General features: G+C 40.6%; 1 protein-coding gene across 7 annotated transcripts in view; it reads left to right on the top strand.

Annotated features, from left to right (window-relative positions):
• LOC136709683 (transcription initiation factor TFIID subunit 4-like) overlaps positions 1–21,031 on the top strand; it is a 108,450-nt gene extending 87,419 nt beyond the window's left edge. For 2 of the 7 annotated variants that reach the window (XM_066685105.1, XM_066685107.1), the window contains one exon: positions 15,499–21,031. In XM_066685105.1, coding sequence (XP_066541202.1) covers positions 15,499–15,672 — 174 coding nt within the window. In that variant the 3' untranslated portion in view covers positions 15,673–21,031. The remainder of the gene's footprint in view (positions 1–15,498) is intronic. The other 5 variants (XR_010804515.1, XM_066685103.1, XM_066685104.1 and 2 more) reach the window with 5 other exon arrangements.
• The last annotated feature ends 111 nt before the right edge of the window (positions 21,032–21,142 follow it).

Consider the following 21,142-nt stretch of genomic DNA (forward strand, 5'->3'; position numbering starts at 1 on the left):
TAAAGTTGACGACAGAACTGCCAACATAAACATTACTGATCTACTTCTCCATGCGTTGATTTGGTTTAGGTGCTTTTTTCCAGCACAGTAAGGCTCAAGCAGGGAGAAAATAAAATGCCTTAGCTGTGTGTTGATACCTGTATCTTATTCACTAGGGCTATTCAGCTCTTCAGTCAGGACCTCTGTTTTTCAGTATTTGGATAAAGCACATGATTCTCTGCTTTCAGTTCAGTGGTTATGTCTTCGATGCTGCCTGTTGCAGTTTGATATGAATTATGCTATGAGACCAGAAGTCTGTTTCTGCAGAAATTAAAGGAATTAATTGGGAGTGTGTCCCTCTTTACTGCAAGTAACCACTTCTACTCTTATGAGAATCCTGAATACTAGATGATAAAACATTGCCTTGAGGGTTGGATCATAGTCACTTAGTGAGGTCAGCAACTCATGTTATTCTACATACAGGGTATATTATAGTACAGTGTGTGTGGTACTGTGCTATTATACCCATATTACAATTCCCAGAATAGTACAGTGTGTGTGTGTGGTATTGGTGTTTATGTATGGTGTGAATGCCATTGTTTCTGCTCCATTGTGCTGCTGCAGTGGTGTGAAATCCATTGGTAATTAGGTCACAACCACACGTTCCACACTTTCCTAACAAGGCTTAAAGTCATACGTCACTCAGAGATGCTGACCTTATGAATGAGGCCAGCTGTGTGTGATGGCCACTCATTCATTCACTGAGTTTTATTGTTTTATTCATTCATATTATTGAAATATTCTATCCCTTCAACCGGTCTATTTCTTCTCCTCTGTCCATCTTCTGGTGTAAACATACACATATCTCTTTCTCTCTCCGTTTCTCTCTCTCTCTCTCTCTCTCTCTCTCTCTCTCTCTCTCTCTCTCTCTCTCTTCCCTTTTTCTCTCGCTCTTTCTCACTTTCTCAGACTGTTCCGTCCTTTCCTCTTAGTACATGCAATGTGTAGATTGCGTTTTGTTGCAGTGGTCTTGCTAACCCTCTTCTGTTTATTTGTTTATTTATTTATTTGTGTGTGTGTGTGTGTGTGTGTTTGTGTGTGGAAAAATACAGCGAGGCTAAAATTAGCTGTAGAGAAGGGGTTGAGAGTGAATAAACAGACGGGCCCATTAGCATGGATGGGTTATTGGCTTATTCGCCTCTTCTGAGGGGCTGCCCATTAAAAGTGGTAATGTTTGCCCACAGCCTTGCCTCCAGGACCTGAAGGAGACCAGGGGAAGCATATTTCACATGCATCAGACACCCGAATTAAATAGACCAATGTTCCCTAAAAAGACTGAAGTACATCTCTTTCTGATGTGTGTCTCGGGCAAAAAAAAAATTCATTGATCTCAGAATGTCCCTTGGCAATTATAAAATATTAAATCCAAGTCACACTTTTTGGCTCAGCTTAATTTCTCTCTCTCTCTCTCTCTCTCTCTCTCTCTCTCTCTCTCTCTCTCTCTCTCTCTCTCTCTCTCACACACACACACACACACGCGCACATAGAGACACACACAATCTGTTCATTTCTCTCCTACATTTAGTCAATTTGAAAAAAGTTGGGAGCTGTTCCTAATGTGAGGAAAGTGTGCAGTGCTGAATTATATTTTTTAACATATATTTATTGATATAGATTTTTATGTATGAGAGGTGACCATTAGTACATTTAGTTTGTGCTAAAAGTTTTGTGGAAGTGTCTGAGACTAAGGGGAGAGCAATAGACCAGTCTTGTTCTTAAGGTACATGACCTCACGCTGCTGTTTCAGAGTAGGTCCGTATATCTGTGTGAACACACTGCATGGACCCAAGAAAATGGACAGAGCTGGACCATGTTTAGTTAAAAAGTTCAGTCTTAGAAATTGGTAGTATTGTCTACTTTTTGCAATCCAAGTCAGTCCCAAGCACATTGAGCAATGCTGAGATCTTTGTTTGATGTTCTACTTTTGTGTCTATGTCTTTTTCTCAGTATAGGATTTTTGTTGTTGTTAGGAGTCCAGTTTCAGTTTTTAAATATCTGTTAAACCTCTTGTTTTTCCACTTGTTTTCCTTTGATATTCCCATTCCTCACACAAATGGACAATCATAATCTTGGATGTGAGAAATATCTCTGGGAAAATGTCACAAATGTCAAAAATGCCGCAGTACATAGTGGATCATGAAAATATTTTGCCATATTGCCACTCTTGGGGACTTGTTTTACTGTAGTGTAACTGATAGTTCGCTAGGGGAATAACTAAGAGTTTTATTTTGAGGATAGTTGCTGGGGACTGACAGTAAATATTAGTCAGTAATCCCGTGTTAGATCTGTTAACCTAATGCGCCTCCCACCTTACAAACCCCTCCTGTCCCGCTCCTGTCCCCCTTCTCTAAGGATTTCCAAGGCTCCGTAGGTAATTGCCCAAATAATTAAATTTAGCTCTGATCTCAATAAATATATTCAGCCAGCTGTTTGACAGGGTCCACAGTTCATTAGAGTGTGTTTGTCATTTGCCTAATTAAGATTTAGAATCAATCGCCGGCTCGTGGTGAGGAGGTTATCGAGCGGCTCACCAGGGAATCACTTTAACTCACGCAGCAAAACCAAGACATCCGCTCTCTAACGTTCCGGAGCACTGGGATTCAGCACTGTATGCTGTGCTGCTAATTAGAGAACAGCCCTGATCCTAAACTGTGTTCATTCTATCGTTGTAAACACCAGGTTGCCATGCTTAGTGGCAGTTGTTGGATATTTTTTAGCATTTCTCACGTAAAGCTAACTCAATTTAACTGTAATATACTAATAATTATATATTTATAATTTTTGAATCTAATATTTGACTTGAAAATATTTGATTGAAAATGTACAGTTATGTGATTTAGGAAAATAAAAAGAGCACAAGATTGAGATGAGACTAAATAGCTTTGGCCTACTTGGGCCTACTGTGTGGGAAAGGCAGAGGAAATCCTACATAAACTCAGAGTACTGGACCTCAGACCCGTTAACTGAGGACATATGTCAGTGTGGAGCATGTGTTTATAGCAGCCTTCATCCTGTACTTCTGTCAAAGTGTGTATGTGTGTACATGTGGAACATAAACACATTTAACACACACACACTCACAGTCGGGTCAGACAGTCTTGGTGCATAAGAACATTACGAGCAGAAAAAAAAGACTACAGCAGATTCTCTTTCAGCAGCACATCTGAAAGCGCCATCATTCTGCCTCCTTCATTACACCCTCCCCACCCTCCACAGATACATAATTCATACATCCTTAAAAAATACATGCCCTGATCCATCACAGAGAGACGTGACAGACAGAGAAACTGGGGCTCCTGTTACAGCAGCGATGATTTGTATCACAGCCGGATTTGGATGTTATAGAGGGTTTGATGAGGAGCAGAAACTGGTAATTAACTTCAAGTAGCATAAAGCACAGACTTTATAGCGTACTGGTCACTACGAGAAAAGTAATGAGCAATCAGATTTGCTTATTTTACATTGCTTTACACTTTGAGTCACTGCAGCCATCTGAGACATGACAAACATTTTCTAAACGCCCACCAGAGACACCAGCAGAATCAATCCCAGCCTTTTATTTGTTTACAGAGTCCAGCAGAATGAGTGAATCATGGGCACATGTTTGGTTTGGGCTCTAATTGATTAATTAGGTCAAGGGTGACCAGTATAACTCACCTACAGGGCAAAACCAACACTGAAAAGTTAAAGAAGCTCTGGGTTTGTTCACAGTAGTAGCATGTAAGTATAGTAAGACTTTAAATCCTGTTTTTTGAGTGCTAACCATACAGGAGTCTGATCATAAGGAATTATACCAATAGAACTGTACTGTATTTTATTATTTATAGCACTGTACTACAAATATACTACTTCATATTTATGGTAAACTGTGGATATTGTCATAAATTCTATAAAGGGTAATAATGCATCCATCCTAAAGATTCATCTTTTATTCTTAAACAAATGCATATTTTTGTGTTATAATTATTTAATTCACATTCTGTAACACACTTGATTAGGTTTAGTGGTGGGTCCAGAGCCTTTCCAGGATCATTTGGTGAAATGCAGCAATAAACCACCAACAGGATTGCAGTCCATCGTAGAGCATCACACACTCACTCACTCACTCACTAGACAGTTCCACACACTTACCCAGTCACTGACACACACTCAGCTTTGGAGAGTATCACACACTCACCCTTCAGTCACACACTCACAACTCTGAACTTATTCACACACCTTAATTTTATAAATTGAAATTTAATAGTGTGTGCAAACAGGTGGAGAAGCAGCATTTCTTTTTAGAGTCAAAGCCTTGTGTGCATTTCTGAGGTTGTGTGTTCCTGGTGTATGATGCACTGCTGTAGGTGTTTCAGCTCTGTGCCTCTGGGCCCCCGCCTCAGGTGGAGGAAGCCTCCCTTACTTCCTCATCCAAATTCGGGTAATTACCATGGCAGACAATGTTGTAGATTTATGGCAAGTCAATATGTAGATAAGGTTTGTGCATACACACAGCTGGCTGTGAACAAAGGCTTTGTGCCCAAGAGCCATGCAGGTACAGAGGGGCCGCCTTTGGGGCCTTTGCTGAAGCAAACTGTTGGCAAACAGATTTTCAGCTGGATTTCTTGTCGTTGAGAATGTGTTGCTCAGCCTGGGGAATACTGCTAGCATGGGGTCTGTGTTTAGAGAAACTGTTCAGCAAAAATTGGAAGTTTATACAGTTTTACCCCGTAACAGCGGTAGTGAATGTCACAACATGGTCAATTTATGATGTTTTCTTCTTTGGTTCCACACTGGAGAACCCACAGTATAAATGGAAGGATGTATTGTACCTATTGTTCTAACTAGGGACAAGCTCATTGCTAAGTAAATATCTGCCAGTGCTGATACATAAACACTTATAAAATGTAGAAATTTGTGATGCATGATGATTATATTGGTATTGGCAGATAATTACTCTTTTAAAGATATCGGCACTGGGCAGATGCTTTGATATTGCAGAGATTTCAAACCAGCAATTGCAGACCCTTTTATTTAAAAAAACTGAAGAAACAAACATTCTTGGCTGATTTTTGTGGGAGCTGCGGAACACTGTAAAAACATTTCTGTTCTTCTAAGTAAAACTTGTTGGTGTAAAACCGCTCCAGTTTTGGTAGACTCGGGATTTCAGTGGATTTGTGTGGTCTTGGCATTGGGTTGAGAACAGAAAGCTGGAGCATTTTCGGGAACAGACTAAAGGACCAGGCTCTTGCCAAACCATCAGAAACACTTACTCAGATGAGGCTCCGGTGGCTCAATACTAACGTCTCTCTGCTCTTTTCTGGGGCAAAGGAAAAAAAAACACTTATCTCGTCTGTCCCCAAAAGGACTCAATCAGCAGTGACTTTCTGACTCTCTTTGCACTGGAGGAGCTCAGAAACACAAGTTTTGTCTCAGTAGGTGTGTGAGGAACTGCAGTGGATCTTCAACAAAGGACCACAGAGCGACTGACTGAGATCAAGACACACTTCCTGCTCCTCCTGAGCGACTGCACTTGCCCTTTAAGTCGAAAAACACTGCTGTGTTTGTGTATATACTTTATTCATAGAGGCTGAGATGTTATTTTGTCCTCGTAAAAGCTTTCAAGGGGCACATTTTGACAGCTCTGGGTCAAGGGACATGGGTTAATACACGTCGTAAGGCCCCTGTCGTTTCTTCAAAGTTCAGTGCGAACAAGGTCTAGTCCTCGTTTTAGAGCCAAGAAATTGGCTTTTATTCCAGCAACGTGGGGCTTTTTGTTATCTTTCCTGCGCCTCCTCTTCTCCACAATCCCATTAAAGCATGTTTTTTTTTACGTTTTCATCAGGTCAGCCCTCGTGCTTCATTGGGAGGTTTTTAGGTTAAAATGTTTTTTCTTTTCTCCTCTTTTTCAAAAGTGTTGTAACTCAGTTCTACAAAGACATCAAAAGGCCAGTGTTTGAAACTCCCGGTTGGTCACCATGAGGCATCGAGACTCCAGTTATTAGCGCCGGCTCCACCTTCTCATTCAGAGAAAATTAAAATTTAAAACTGCTGTAGAAATGACGCCCTGCCACGGCATTTAAAAACTGAAGAGCGTAAAATCAACAAGGCCTCATTAGCAGAATCTTCTGAGTACCAGCATTCTAACTTGAGTCTCATTCTGCCGTTCGGCCCCATTCATTTCCTAATTGGGTTCATTTTACATATGAAACGCTTTGAATATTTAATGTTCCACAAAAGAAGAAAAAAAGTTCCACAGCCGGTCTTTTGCGTGTGTAGCCAAAGATACTGGGCCTGATAAATTGTCCATTTTTCTCAGAGTAGTTACTGTGTTAATGACTAGAGATATGGTCTCATTGTGAGGTTTGGAGGAGGGAGAGAGGGGCCACTCTGTGGTTTGGGTGGTGAGAGAGGCAGCTTTAGCGTAGGCCTTTTGTTAAAGCACCCCTGACTCATGCGTGTTTGGGTTTGGGTCGTATTTCCGTGTTTATTTTCATGCAGCTCTGTCACCACAACTATCCAGACTGGTTCACACAGCTTTATTGCACTATTAACAGGCAGCATCTTTGTTTATACAGCCAGTTTGTGCAGTACCTGAATTAGAAATCAAAGGCTGGATGATGCTGAACTCTCAGAACCTCCTCAATCTGTAGTGTTACATGCCTCAAGGGTAAATCTTCAGCATTTTTGGTTAGGGAACATAAATGTACCATATTCTATGTTAATTGTAGGCTTTGAAATTGCATCATCTGATTTTTTTACCCAGTTTACAAATATTTTTTTTTCCTTCTGGAGAAGAGGATATACAGGACATTTAGGGAACACAACTGGACCATGAAACAGTGGGGTTTGGTTTGAAGGCACATTTAAGCTGTCTGTAACTCTAGTGAAACATAATGTACCCATACAGTTCCCTTTTTTCTGACAGTGAAGTGTGATGCTGTCAGAAATATCCGTTACAGATTATAAGTTACAGATTTGTAGATGAGATCTGGAGATATGACAAGAGACCCAGTTACATTACGTTGTTTGCATCTCAAACATTATATAAGGTCTGTTTAATGGTATGAGAAACTCTTGAATAATGTAAATAGGCCAGTGTAATTTGGAATTCAAACTTATTTTAAGAATGTTTTCCTTCATTCTTCATTCAATATTATAAAGATTTCTGATGTGTGATTACAACAATTTTCCTATCCATATGCAAACAAGTTAGGAAGTCTTTTTAACTAGTAGTGTAGTAGTGGTTGTTTCTGTCTTGCAGCAGCAGCTCTGAAAAAAGAGAGATTACTGTTTCCAGGCAGGAAAGTTTGAAGTGCATTTTGTTTCAGAGGAAGGTTCCGGGTGTTGTGCACTATTTCACTAGATGACCCTTATGTTTGTGTGTGTGTAAACTCCCCTCCAGAACTGTGCTGGGAGCACAGCTTTCATCTACAGCAGTAACCTGTGGATTCTGAAACTCAAGGCGATGCAATTGCAGCTTTGTCAGTACACTTACTAATTAGAAAATTCCTGACCCCAAGCAAGATGTTTTAATTATGTGTTGTGTCAACGAGTTTGCAGATTTAATCCACCCTTGATACACACACTCACACACTTAAGAGTGTGAACACAAGCGTCGTGGTTGCAGACACAACTGAAGAACCAGAACACACACATGGTTTTCTCGTCTGGCCCTACTTTCGGCCTGTTTCCGGGGGTGGGGACTGCCATGTTTGTTTCAGAGCCTCAAGTCAAAGTAACTGAACGAGATGAAGACGGAGATGCTAATGCTAGCGCTCCAGTGCTTGGGAAGAAAGGAGGAGGGGGAAAAATAAAGCAGTTTGTGTGGGTGTGAGGCTAAACAATGTGACAGGGCTTCTCTCCGAGCAAGAGAGAGAGAGGCAGAGGTGGGGAGAGAGAAAGAAAAAGGCACTCATTGGCAGTGAGTCACAGGCTGAGAGGCAGGAAAGGGTTAAAGAGAAATTGAGCGGGGCTGCTGGGGGCAGCAGTGCTGCAGAACATGGCAGTGTTCGTGCGAAGGCAAGTCATTTCCCGAAACACTGCAGACACAGCGCCCCAGGCTCTCTGAAACCTTTGGAGACCAAAATGGCTTGCAGGAGTTAGAAGTAATAAGGTGTTTTTTTTTTCCCTTTTTTTTTCGCCTCCTTTCTCCTTGACTGAGATTCTGCGCCGTTGCTATGCACTGCCATGGAGCTCTCTGACTCTGCTCGGCTCAGACAGTTTTTTTCCTTTCGTTCTGTGTTTTATGTTGGGTATTAGGATGTGGCCGTTCTGCAGATTTGTTGCTCTTTAGTCGGGGACCGAATTGAAGTTGTTTGTTTTGAATGTAATTCCACCATTTATCATGGTGCTCAAAACACTGGTTTACTTCATCCCCTGCATCCATCCCTACCCTCTCAACCACCTCCTCCCTGTTCCACTTCTTCTCATTTCACTCCTATTTTCTTGTCAGTGGCTCAAGATGAAGACCTGTACTGTAACTACTGAAATGAGACCGGTCAGTCGTTCCTGACGTTTCTTGTCATAATTCATGTGCATAGAGGCTTTATTGGATCACTGTGATATACATTTGGTCACTTTTTCACAACATAAGGCAAGCTTAATTGCCCTTGCACTCTTTAGAACAGCTTAGATGAATTAGGTCTCTATATATTGCTGTGAGGATTTGATAGCACTCAAGCAGAAGAGAATAAGGCAGCATTAGAACGGCTAAGAGCTGTCTATTTTGAAAAAAAAAACAATTTAGTGTATATATAAAGTGAATACACAGTTAATTTGTATGATATAGGAATAGAAAGAAGACATTTCCCGAATGGTGCTCCAAAAAAACAAAGCCACAGGAAACAAGAATTGAATGCAATTTTAATACTTCACATAAAAGTTTTTAATAACTTGCAAAATACAGTAAAATTGCCTACAAGTAGAGTTGTACAGGGTTGAATGATTCCCCTCGTTGACCTGTTTGATTAGTGGCTAGCCCAGAAAAGCACTCTCCCCATGCCTCTCTCCTGGATTTTTGTGCGTCTTGGCTGCCGCGGTTCGGTTCAAAGCAAAAAGCTGGGCCTATAATCCGTGCAGCGTACATCTGTGAATTATTATTCTAATTCTTTATACGTTTATTGGAGCTGAATAAACTCCACATCAAATACATCACTTGGGCGATGGCTGAAACGCCTCGGGCCAATCAGCCGACATCTGTTAACTCTTTCAAAATGTCCTCATCGGCCTTTTTCTTTAGGCGGGAGAGAGCGAGAGAGAGAGGGAGAGAGAGAGAGAGAGAGAGAGAGAGAGAAGAAGGAAAAGGAAGAGAGAGAAGAAGGAAAAGGAAAGAAGGAGAAGAGAGAGAGAGAAGAAAAGAGCAGGCCTCTGGTCTTAATTAATGGCAGGAGCTGTTATGGAGGTGGATGTAGAAGAGGGGGTCCGGTCCCACGGTGAGGGAGATTGGGGGGGTGGAAAAGCAGCGTGAAGGTGATCGTGTGGTTAAGCTTTATGTCCTCACATAGCCTCAGGAGAGGAGAGGAGCCATGTTCATTGGTTATGTTTCTCTAAGATTCTTATTAACCCCTTAATATAGATATGAGTACAAGGTGTGGGACAGTTGCAGATACACTACAGTGATAATCAGACAGTTTTAAACCAGTAGTTAAATGAGGTTATTGACACATTTTTGTGTATTCAATTGTTTCAATGATATGGTGACACTAAGGGCCATTCTTGGTGCTGTGGCAGACCTATACAAACAATTTCTAGTGGTAATTAAAACCTCTCCAAAGGTTTTAAGACACCCGTTGCTCCAAAAGTTTGCCTCTGCCATGATGGGAATTTGATGGCATTTAGCCAATATCTGTGATATCATGTACAGATGTTGGGTGATTTGTTTTGGAACTGGAAGGTTTCTGATTATTGGCAGGAGTTCTGGCACTAATTGTATGATGTATGTGCAAAGTGACCATTCATTTTTAACACATTTTGTTTAACACTACTGGGGTCAAGTGATTTTCAGAACTGTTCTACAACAAAAACAGACCCACAGAAAAAACCCACAGAAAAGTGTGAGCTCATTTGTACACTAAATAAAACAGTAATATAGTTTTGATGTGATTTTTGTCCCGCAGTATGCTCCAGCTCATTATTATAGTCACCAATGGTGGAGGCCAGGTTTCAGCTTTATAAACAAAAGTTAACACTTCCACAGATGTGTAGATAGGCAGTGAGAATATAACTGACAAAAGAGATACTTGTAGCTGTCATTGCATATCAAACATATTAGCTTGTCTGTACAGAGTATGATTTGGTTTTTGTACTCAAATTACCCGCCCTTATGTTTTACAGTGGCTTATTTCCGCTCCATCCATCACTGTGTATTTTTCTGTCACTCCCTCATCCCCTTCTCTCTGTTCTCCTCTCAGTGGAGGAGTGCTGAGGCAGCAGTATCCTCTCTTCAGGGCCTGGATGCTGTAAGTGTGTGTGTTTCTGGCAAAGGGGGCCATTAACCTGCTGCCCTGAGGTGAAACTGCATCCAAGTCTAATATTGGCTCCAGCATAAAGTGCCCCACTGACACTGGAACACTACCTAACCTGCAGAAAAAAGGAAAGAAGGCCAGAGAAGAGTGTGTTTTTGGAAAAAGAGAGAGAAAGAAAGTGAGTGAGAGAGAGAGACAGAGAGAGAGAGAGAGAGAGAGAGAGAGAGAGAGAGAGAGAGAGAGAGGAGAATGCATTATTAATGGAAAGTAAATTTAGCAAATTGGGAGCTAATCTCCTTCTATTGTTGTAGAGGGCAGCACAGGTAGAAGTAGTAACCTGTAAGTGGTCAATTCCTCTAATACAACACAAATGTATATACACAAATAACACTCTGTGTTATTGTGACTGTGGGAGGAAACCGGAGCACCCAGAGAAAACCCACGCGGACACGGGGAGAACACACCAAACTCTTCACAGACAGTCACTCGTAGCGGCAATCGAACCCACAACCTCCAGGCCCCTGGAGCTTTGTGACTGCGACACTACCTGCTGCGCCACCGTGTCGCCCGTCAAGTCAATAATGCACTGTTTATTGTGTATAGTATATAGTATTTATATATGTATAGTATGTATCATTTCTGTATTCTTTTGCTACCTATCAGCTGCTAGTATGCTGTGTGCTGCTAGCATCACAAAGAACATTAAATAGAATCAAAGCAATTTTTTACTTTTCACATGAAGTTACAGCTGCAGTGCCGGATGCTGCATGTGGCTTATGTAAAATGTTACATTGCTTAAAATGAGAGCAAATTTCATATGATTCAGTGTGGTGAGGCAAGTTGTACGGCTACAAGTTCTGATGTGATATGGAAGTCAATGAGAATGCATAACCAATAACAAAGCCACAAGTTGGTCAGATGTGGGCAAGTTATTTGACAAATTCGTGGCCATGTACGTTTTGGCTTTATCTGTAAAGGGAAATTCATAATAGCAATACACTTCAGGACAGTTGCAATATGTTATATTTTGACTAACTTTGAATTGTCTTGTAGTGTATTGCGATTATGAATTTCCATTTACAGATAAAGTTTGGTCTGTATTTAGTTTGTTTTTAACCAAATTCACCAGCTGAGATACTTTCTTAAGGGTAGAAAATACCCTGTTAATATTGGGATTGTCTGGAATTCAGTGTCTTCTATAGATAGCTTCCAAGAAAATCCATGTGCTGTTTATTCCACTGCTGTGGCTCATGATAAATTTTGGAAAACTCACTCTAGACGGAACGTTGGAAACTGTCTGGTGTATCGTTGTCTATTGTCATGATGTAAACACAATAAATCATAACTGACTTAATCATAACCATTATAAATACACTAAGAGCTAAGTGATGTAGCAGATTTAACAGCAGTTTATTATTTTTAGAATATTTTTTTCCAGTGTGAGCTAAGTACCCTCTGTCTGTACGCCAGGCTTAATGTGTTATTAGCCTGCGTCTATAAACACATTATGACTGTATTAGACTTTGCACACACACACACACACACACACACACACACCCTTCACCATCACCTCTCAGTGTGTGTGTGCGTGTGTGTGTGTGTGTGTGCGTGTGTGTGTGTGCGTGTGTGTGTGTGTGTGTGTGTGTGTGTGTATGTGTAGGTGTGAATACTGGCAGCATTTTCCTCAGTTCCCTACACACACACACTTCCTTCTGTGTTCTCTGATATTTTTTTTTGCTCTGCTCTCTCTGTCATTTCTTGTATCTTTGCTGTCAGCTCCTGCTTTGTCTTTCTTTGTTTTTCATTCATTCTGTAACTTCTCTGGGGTTTTTTTACATTCTTAAAATTGTATTATTCCTTTGGTATTTTGGTGTATTTCATTATATTATGATTTTTTAATTCCATTTATATATATGTCTTGATTTTTTTTTCTTTTTCTCCCTCTCCCTTTCTCTCTCTGTGGTCAGGTGTGTGTATGTGTGTGTATGAGAGAGAGAGTTTTTGTGTGTGTGTGTGAGATGTATGGAGGTATCTGTGTGTGTTCTGGTGGATGGAGATGTTGTATGACATCATGCCTGCAAGCAGCCATCAAAGATAAAATGACAGATGCTGTATTTTGCCTCCTGGATCTTTTCTCCCAACAAGCTGATTTTATATCTATTTCTTTGCTCTCTCTCTCTCTCTCTCTCTCTCTCTTTATTTTTTTATTTATTTATTTTTTTTCTGTCTCTCTCTCTGTCTGTCTGATGTGACCTTGTAGAACCCCTTAGTATTTGGTCAAATGGCTAATTGACCCTCACGGGTTGTGGTAAGGTGCAAAAACCTCAAAAAAAAAAAGAAGGACACTAGTATTTTAGATGCACAAGACTCTATGTGCATCTCTCTCTCTCTGTCTTTCAGATTCAGATTCATATAGATTTATTGGCATGACCAACCAACAAAATACATGCGCTCTCTCTCTCTCTCTCTCTCTCAGGTCAGTTCAGTTTCCGTTCAGTGGTGCTTTATTGGAATGAATATAGTGAGATACACAAAGTTTCCAAAGTAATAAACTCTGAACAAAGATTGGGGGGGGGGTTACAATTTGTCACAAAAAAATCACACAATTTTTACAAGATTAATGATGATCAACAAAGAAGGTCAAATAAAAGAATCACACAAAATCAATATAGCAATATTATAACAATTCTGTCAGCAATAATTAGTGGGTGGCCTCACTGGTTTCTCTCAGGTTGTGACAGTCTGCTACGTATTGTACAGCGAGTGTGATCACACCCCTCCTCTCCCCAAGGAGGAAGGTCAGTTTCTGTGTGGCAGTGCTGTTTAAGATCTCAGGGGAGCAACTCTCTTTCTTTCTCTCTCTCTCTCTCTCTCTCTCTCTCTCTCTCTGTGTATGTGCGTGTGCATGTGTGTGACATTTCTGCCAATGCTTAGATCAGCTTCCATTCAATTCACATATTTTCGTACATTTCACTACAGTTCCATTTAATTGATTTCACAGAATTCACAGATAAGTTTATAGGCAAAACCACAAAAAAGCATATTTTATATAATGATAAAAGTGCTCAATGGTTCATACCAAATTCAGTTTTAATATAGCTAAATGGTAAATGGACCTCTCTCTTGCTTTCTTTTATTCTTTCTCTCACTCACACACACACACACAGAGCAGATGTCGAATCCTACTGTCTTCTTCAGTCTGCTGTGGTTGGATGCGTTTGATTGGTCGAGCTGATGATTGGCAGTAATTGCCATGGCAGCAGGCAGGTCCGCCTTTCACATGCGCTCAGCTCTGATTGGTCTGGTGAGGCGAACCTTCTTGCCTGGGGGCCTTACTTTACCCTGAGGGTCCCCCAGTGCTTCGCCTGCCCTAAATTCACCAGCATCAACACACACTAACACACTCCAACACAATCACACTTTTAACACACATACTTCCCCAAATTTATCATCATCGAAGCACTTCAGCAGTACACTTACACTCCACCACACGCACACACCAACACACTCACACTCCAACACATTCTACCTGCCCCACATTTACAAGCATTAACACATTTCAGCACACTCCACCACACTCACACACACTCAAAAAAAACCTCATACTTCACAACACTCACACATGCCAATACACACTTCACCACTCTCACACTCCACCACACTCATACAACAACACACACACACTCCACCACACTGGCACTCCCATACACACACACATACCAACATGATCATACAATACATACTCTAACACATTTAAACGCCAGCACACCTACACAACATCACACACTCCAACACACTCACACTCTATGTGCCCCAGATTTGTCAGCATTAATATACTCTAACACTCTCCAGTGCCCTCCAACACAATCACACTCTTAACACACTCTACCTGCCCCAAATTTACCAGCGTCAATGTCAGCACATTCCACCACACTCACACTCCAGCACACTCTACGTGCCCCACATTTATCAGCATCAACACACTGTAACACACTCCAACACAATCAAATTCGACCTACACCAAATTCACCAGTATCCACACACACTCACACTCCAACACACTCACACTCCACCACCCTCACACACCAATCCACACACACTCCAACATACTCACACTCCACCACACTCACACACTAACCCACACACTCCAACACACTCACAATCCAACCCACTCACAATCCAAGACACTCACACTCCACCACACTCACAATCCAACACACTGACGCTCCACCACATTTACACACCAACACATGCCCACTCCAACACACACACACCAATACACACATGCACCAACACACTCACACTCCAACACACAAACACTCCAATACACTTACACTTCAACACACCAAGACACACACACTCAAACACATCCTACCTGCCTCAAATTTAGCAGCATCAGTGCACTTCAGCACAATCCACCACATTCACATTCTAGCTTCCAGAATTTCACAAGCATCAACACACTCCAAAATACTACAAAACACTCTAGCAGCCATAAGTTCACATCATACTCCAACACGTGGCATCACACTCCAACTGTCAGAAACACAGACAAGACACACACTGGAGTGGGTGGTTCATAGTGTGGGTGGCTAGAAAGTTCCATGACTACATTTCAGACCAAAATCTACACCACAGATGAAGGTACATGCACACAAACCCTGACCACACACCAGTGTACACAATCATGGTCTGCTGTAATCTGTGTTTACATGAAAAAATCCATTGAATCATGAAAATTCTTGTAGGTGGTTCAGAGATATCTAGCATACCCTCACCTCATTTGGCTTCCTTATGTCTTTCATCTACAGAAATTAACTGAAGGCCCGCTGACCCTGGTCAAACAACATGTTTTGTTTATTTAAGTGAAAAATCACATCCTCCAGCGAAACCAAAATTAAATCAGACACTTTTGATGAAGTTTTTTTGTTTATTTTCCAGATTTTAACATTGAGCTCAATAACTTTTATATTTTATTTTCTCTCAAACTCATTCAGATTTTGTTGATTTACAGGTGTGTGGAGGTTCCGCTGGTTCTCCAGCATCTTCGTCCTCGGGTTCCTCATCGTCTCGGCAGTTCCCACGCCAGCGAATCACACGGGTCAACCTCAGGGACTTCATTTTCTACATGGAGCAGGAACGAGAGACCACCAGGTCGCTCCTGCTCTATCGAGCTCTGCTGAAGTAGCTAACACCATGAGAACACTAAGTGAAATATGATAACCTAAACAAAAACATGACAAAACACGGAATCGGTAGCCAACACTCACCACACGCAGCAATCTGCAACTTCCTTCAGAACCCTGCCATGTGCCTTCAGCCACTGCTCTATTACAACCACTCTACAACCACTGCTATACTGCCACCTCTCCACTCTATGGCGTCTGCTCCACTCACACAGCTGTACTTCCACCCCTACACTATAAAGCCTCCAGTCTAGAGCCTTCACTCTACAACCTTACCTTCATTCTACAAACACCGCTATACTGCCACCTCTGCACTCTACAGCTTCCGCTCTACAACCACTGCTGTACTTCCACCTCTCCATACTACAGCCTCTGCTCTACAGCCACTGCTCTACGACCACTGCTATACTACCAGTACTCCACTCTACAGCCTCCATTATACAGCCACCACTCAACAACCACCACACTACGGCCTCCACTCTTCAGCCATCACTATACAGCCTCTGCACTACAGCCCCCACTCTACAGCCATCATTCTACAGTCATCACTATACAGCCTCCACTCTGCAGCCACTATGCTACAGCCTTCTGTCTACTCTACCACCTCTCTCTACAACCTCCATGTGGCTTTTTCTATTAACACAACTTATATTTTCATTATTATTTTGACTGTTTTTGCAAAAATTTATTTCATATGTGATGGAGGCAGGTTGTCCTTTCAGCATTGTTTATGTTACTTTTTTGGCGGTGTCTATTTACACTAAGGAAAAATACCATTAACCCCACAGTCTGGCTATTTGCACTTCCTATGCCCTGTAAATCACATCAGCATGGCTCATACCAAACCACTTATTCTGCTGCCAATTTTATATTCTCCATGAACTAAAACTAAGCAGTTTTTAGGAAAAGTTGTGATGAATAACGAATTTGGAGTGAAACTAAACACACTTGAAAAATACTTGATAACATTTTTTGAGACATAATTAAAGGCGTGAAATCATGCGACTGACATTAAGTTCACGCAGCAGCATCAATGTTTGCTCTTAGTGTAGGCACCTGCCTTTTTTATTGATATTTGCGTGTGGATGAATCTGAGCTGAAACTTGTTGATGTCTTTGGTCTTTATAAAGATGTATATTTGACGTGTAGCGTTTATAGTGAATGATCTTTGAGACGAAACGCCTTGAAGTGATTTGTGTATATTTTTTTTTATTTCCAACCATTTATGCTGCCCTAACTTTATCACTTTCTGAATAATCCTGTTAATTTAAACCCCAACACGGTTAGCATTTACCTTCTTCATACTAAAAGTCTTCAGAAACCACAGATGTTCAAGGGGAAACAGAAAGCTGCAAAAAATTTGATACCACATTGATGTAAATAGTTGTTTTGAAAATCATTTAAATAAGCATGTGTAATGTTTTCCACTTAATACTTCAGCAGCAAAAGGATGTTTCAAACTTTAGTCTATATCCAGCGATCAAGGTATTCCATAAAATCAAGTGCATTTCATTTTTTTTACAATTATTATAGTGATATCTAATATTCTTTATATACATATATAGAAATTTGTTTTTCAAACCCATTTTTCATTAGCATGGTGCCGTTGCTGTTGCAGGTCTCGAATGGAACCCTATGACGTGGGCAGCCAAAACATAAGCTGTTCCACCATTTGTTAAAATTCTAGACTTAAGAACCGCATCAGAAAATAACAGCAATGAATCATCATTGGTCCGCAGAATAAGCAAACATTACAAGGTGTGTTCAGTAAGTTCTTGGTATGGATATACTCTACTAATCCTATTGGTAAATAACACATTCTGAAAGGAAATAGAGAAAGCAGCTCATTTTGATCATTACACCATTATTATGAGTAAACCAATTATGTTGACAGAACTTGAGCAAGCCATTGATTCCAAGACATTAGAATCCACGACAACCCAGACTTAGCCCTGAGTGATTTTTACCTGTTCCCAAATTAGAAGAAAGATCTCAGTGGAAGGCGATAAATTAGTGTTTTCAGGTAAAGACGAAATATATTTCTTTCAGGGAATTTTAGGGATCTAACAAATATGCACAGATCAAGCATAACATTATGACCACTTTTTTACAGTCACTGTCCATTACACTGTCAATACAGGAGCACTTTGTAGTTTTATAATTACAGAGTGTAGTCCATTTGTTGCTCTGTCTACTTTATTTTCCTCCCTTTCACCCACAGGACCACCACAGAGCAGGTATCATTTGGGTGGTGGATCATTCTCAGCCCTACAGTGACACTGACATGGCGATGATGTGTTAGTGTGTGTTGTGCTGTTACGAATGGATCAGACACAGCAGTGCTGTTGGAGTTTTTATACGCTGTGTTCACTCACTGTCCACTCTGTCAGAGATAGTAGCTCATCTGTTGCTGTACAGTTCGTCTAGGTCATCTTCTAATTCATCATTGGTTGACACAGAATGCCGCTCATAGGACACTGCTGGCTGGATATTTTTGGTTGCTGGACTATTTTCAGTCCAGTGGTGTCACTGAGAGCCAGCACAACATACACTGACACATCACCACCATGTCATTGTCACTGCTGCTTTGAGAATAATCCACCACCAAAATCATACCTGCTCTGTGGTGGTCCTCTTGGGGTCCTGACCATTGAAAACAAGGGGAAAGGGGGCAAGCTATGTATACAGAGCAATAGATGGACTCCAGTCTGTTTTTGTTGAACTACAAAGTGGACAGTAAGCGTAGAAATAGTGAGTTGGTCATAATGTTATAGTCGATCGGTGTATTGTAAAGTTAAGGTTAATTATGTAGAAGAAATAAAATCATCAATTTTATGTGTTTTACTTCATATCTATTCTGAGAACTTATATAATGCACATAGTACTTATGATCTGGCCCTCACAAAAATTTTGTTTTGCACAATGGTTTAATCTTTTGTTTCAGGATTAGGGAATGTCCACATCCAGACACATAGGCTGTTTCTCAATACAAAGTACGTCAAGTACTGGTTAGACTCAAACTCTCGAGGACGCTGTGGTTGTTATGTAATTGGAATGCGGGCATACTTGATGAGTTGCCGTCTCCATGGCGCGAAAGAGTTAATAGCGCTGAGGTTGGTGCGAAATGCATTCTGGGATATCTGGCTCTCAAATTTAAAGAAGTCCCAGTGCATCCTCAATAATATGGGGCAGAGCAAGAACACTTTCGGGTATGTGAACTGTACTTGGCTAGATGTGGACTTTTAAATGGAACAGTACATGGGCTGAGACTGATGACGTTTCCCGAGAGCACAAGTACACATATTGAGAAACGGCTACTGTCTTTGGAATCACATGGCAGTGGAAGCACAGTTTTGTTCTTAAAGGGTTCGCCAGCTCCAGCATGAGCTCTTTGTTGCTGAAATAGAGGTAATAGTGTCACTGATATGAAGCAGCACAATCTATTTTAACAGTACTCCCTTGTGGAGAATTGTCAACCTGCTAAATTTGAGTGACTGAGTACAATGAGTGAGGGAGTATTTGAGTAAGTGAGTAAACTGAGTGAGTTCCATGTGGTGCTTTGTGTCTAGAAACAAGTCAATCATGTCACTCATTTGTGATGCAGCAATGAAGAACATAGCAATACCTGCCCCCCCCCCTCCCCCAACCTCCCACCACAGCCCACTCACCGAAAAGTCCCAATATTTTAGTGTCACACTTTTAGAATCATGTCTGTTCTTTCTTGTGACTTCTGTGGCATTTAGTCTTATTCAAAAATGATTCCTACAGTGGAAGTTTATCCACAGAGATCTGGACCAACTGTGTTGTGTGTAGCTGAAATGTACAAGACGTACATTAGCCATGAATGCTTCTGGAAACAAGTTCTATTTATTCGAATGTAAAATCTCACCAATGTGATTAATTTTACATGAACCTCAATTTCTGACCTTGTATCTCTTGCTTCCCCAGTTTTAAACTCCTTTCAGCTTCAGCTGAAACCTTGTGCATCACCTCATTTGCAAAAGACATCCAGAAGTTTGATATCCCCCTTACAGTGAGTGAATTCCAGTGAGTAAATGTGCATCCACTGTGGACACAGATATCCAATTAAGCACAAACAGCTTGTAGAGTCTCCATAGAAAAACATGACTCTCTGAAGTTGCTGCACATGAACCTATGGTCACCATGCTCAACACTAGACATGTATCAATCCATCCAGTTTTAGGCTGTGGAGCTGCATTCTCTGGAGTGATATTTTTGGGATGAGTTGGAGAGACTGAACAGATCGTTCCCTGACCTCATTATTGTTTATGTGGCTGAATGGCATTAAATCCTCAAAAAAATGTTCCCTCTTCTTTTCTGAGTGTTATGGAAGTTCTGACTGGGGGGGGGTTTAACACTCACTTCTGGTCCTTCGTTTCTCCCGTAGGACTCCAGAGACAGAAGCTGCTTCACTCTTAAAGGAACTTAGAGGGAAAACTTGCCCAGTTATAATAATAGTGGCATGATGTGGATGACGTCTTTCCCTGATGTTTTCTGTGGTGTTCTGGTTTTATTTACTGGTGGTTCGACCCACAGATGACGTTCAGTTCAGCTCAGAGATCCTCAAACAGTCAAGAAGCGCCTCGTGTCTTTGTTTATCTGTTGGTCCAGACTGGTCTTAAACCAGAGACCTTTGCTTCTATGCAGCTGCAGTGTTTGGTTTCTGTCGTTTTTGTAAAATAAATGTAAAAAAGAAAATGCAACATTAGAAGTATTTTTTGTTTTATTTGTGGTTGTCTTAAATTAAAAAATAAAAATGCACTATTTTTGTGTATGCTATTTTTTTACAGCAACTAAAAAAACAAACAAAAAAAGACCCAGAAAGCTAATGTCACTAATGTACAGCAGAGAGTGGCCCACATTTCTACCCCTCTGTTCTCTACAGCAATTAAAGGGAAATTTGTCTTGTTACTATTTATAATTTCTTTTATTATTCTCCTTTTTTTGTGTCATTTGCATTGACACTTGTCACATTTCAGGTGAAGCAAATTTGTTGTAAAATCACCACAGGAAAAAAAATACTGTAGTAAATTAAAGCACAAATAAACCTATTTGTCCAGTTGTTAAAAATTATTTTAATAATTATTTTTATGGTTTCTGAACAGGACATTTCTACAACTTCAGCTTTTTAGCCAAAATATGATGATGATGATGATAATGGTTATTATTATTATTATTATGACGGTATTACTGATGTATAGAGTTGGGAAATTAATGTTTTAATGTATGGATAATTTGTAAATATTGTTTACAAGACCATGTGTTTATTAGAACATTATTTTTGGTAAACTGTACATATCTTGGAATATTCCTTGTTTGTGTGAAGAACTTCTGTATTTGTACCTATTTTGTAAAGGAATAAATGAGCTGTTTACTAAACTTAACCTACTCTGTTTCGTGTTTCACTCGTGTCAGTGATTTTAACATGTCTCCAGATTTTTTTTATATCAT

The sequence above is a fragment of the Hoplias malabaricus genome, chromosome 11 (genome assembly GCF_029633855.1).
Source record: "Hoplias malabaricus isolate fHopMal1 chromosome 11, fHopMal1.hap1, whole genome shotgun sequence".
Taxonomy (NCBI): Eukaryota; Metazoa; Chordata; class Actinopteri; order Characiformes; family Erythrinidae; genus Hoplias; species Hoplias malabaricus.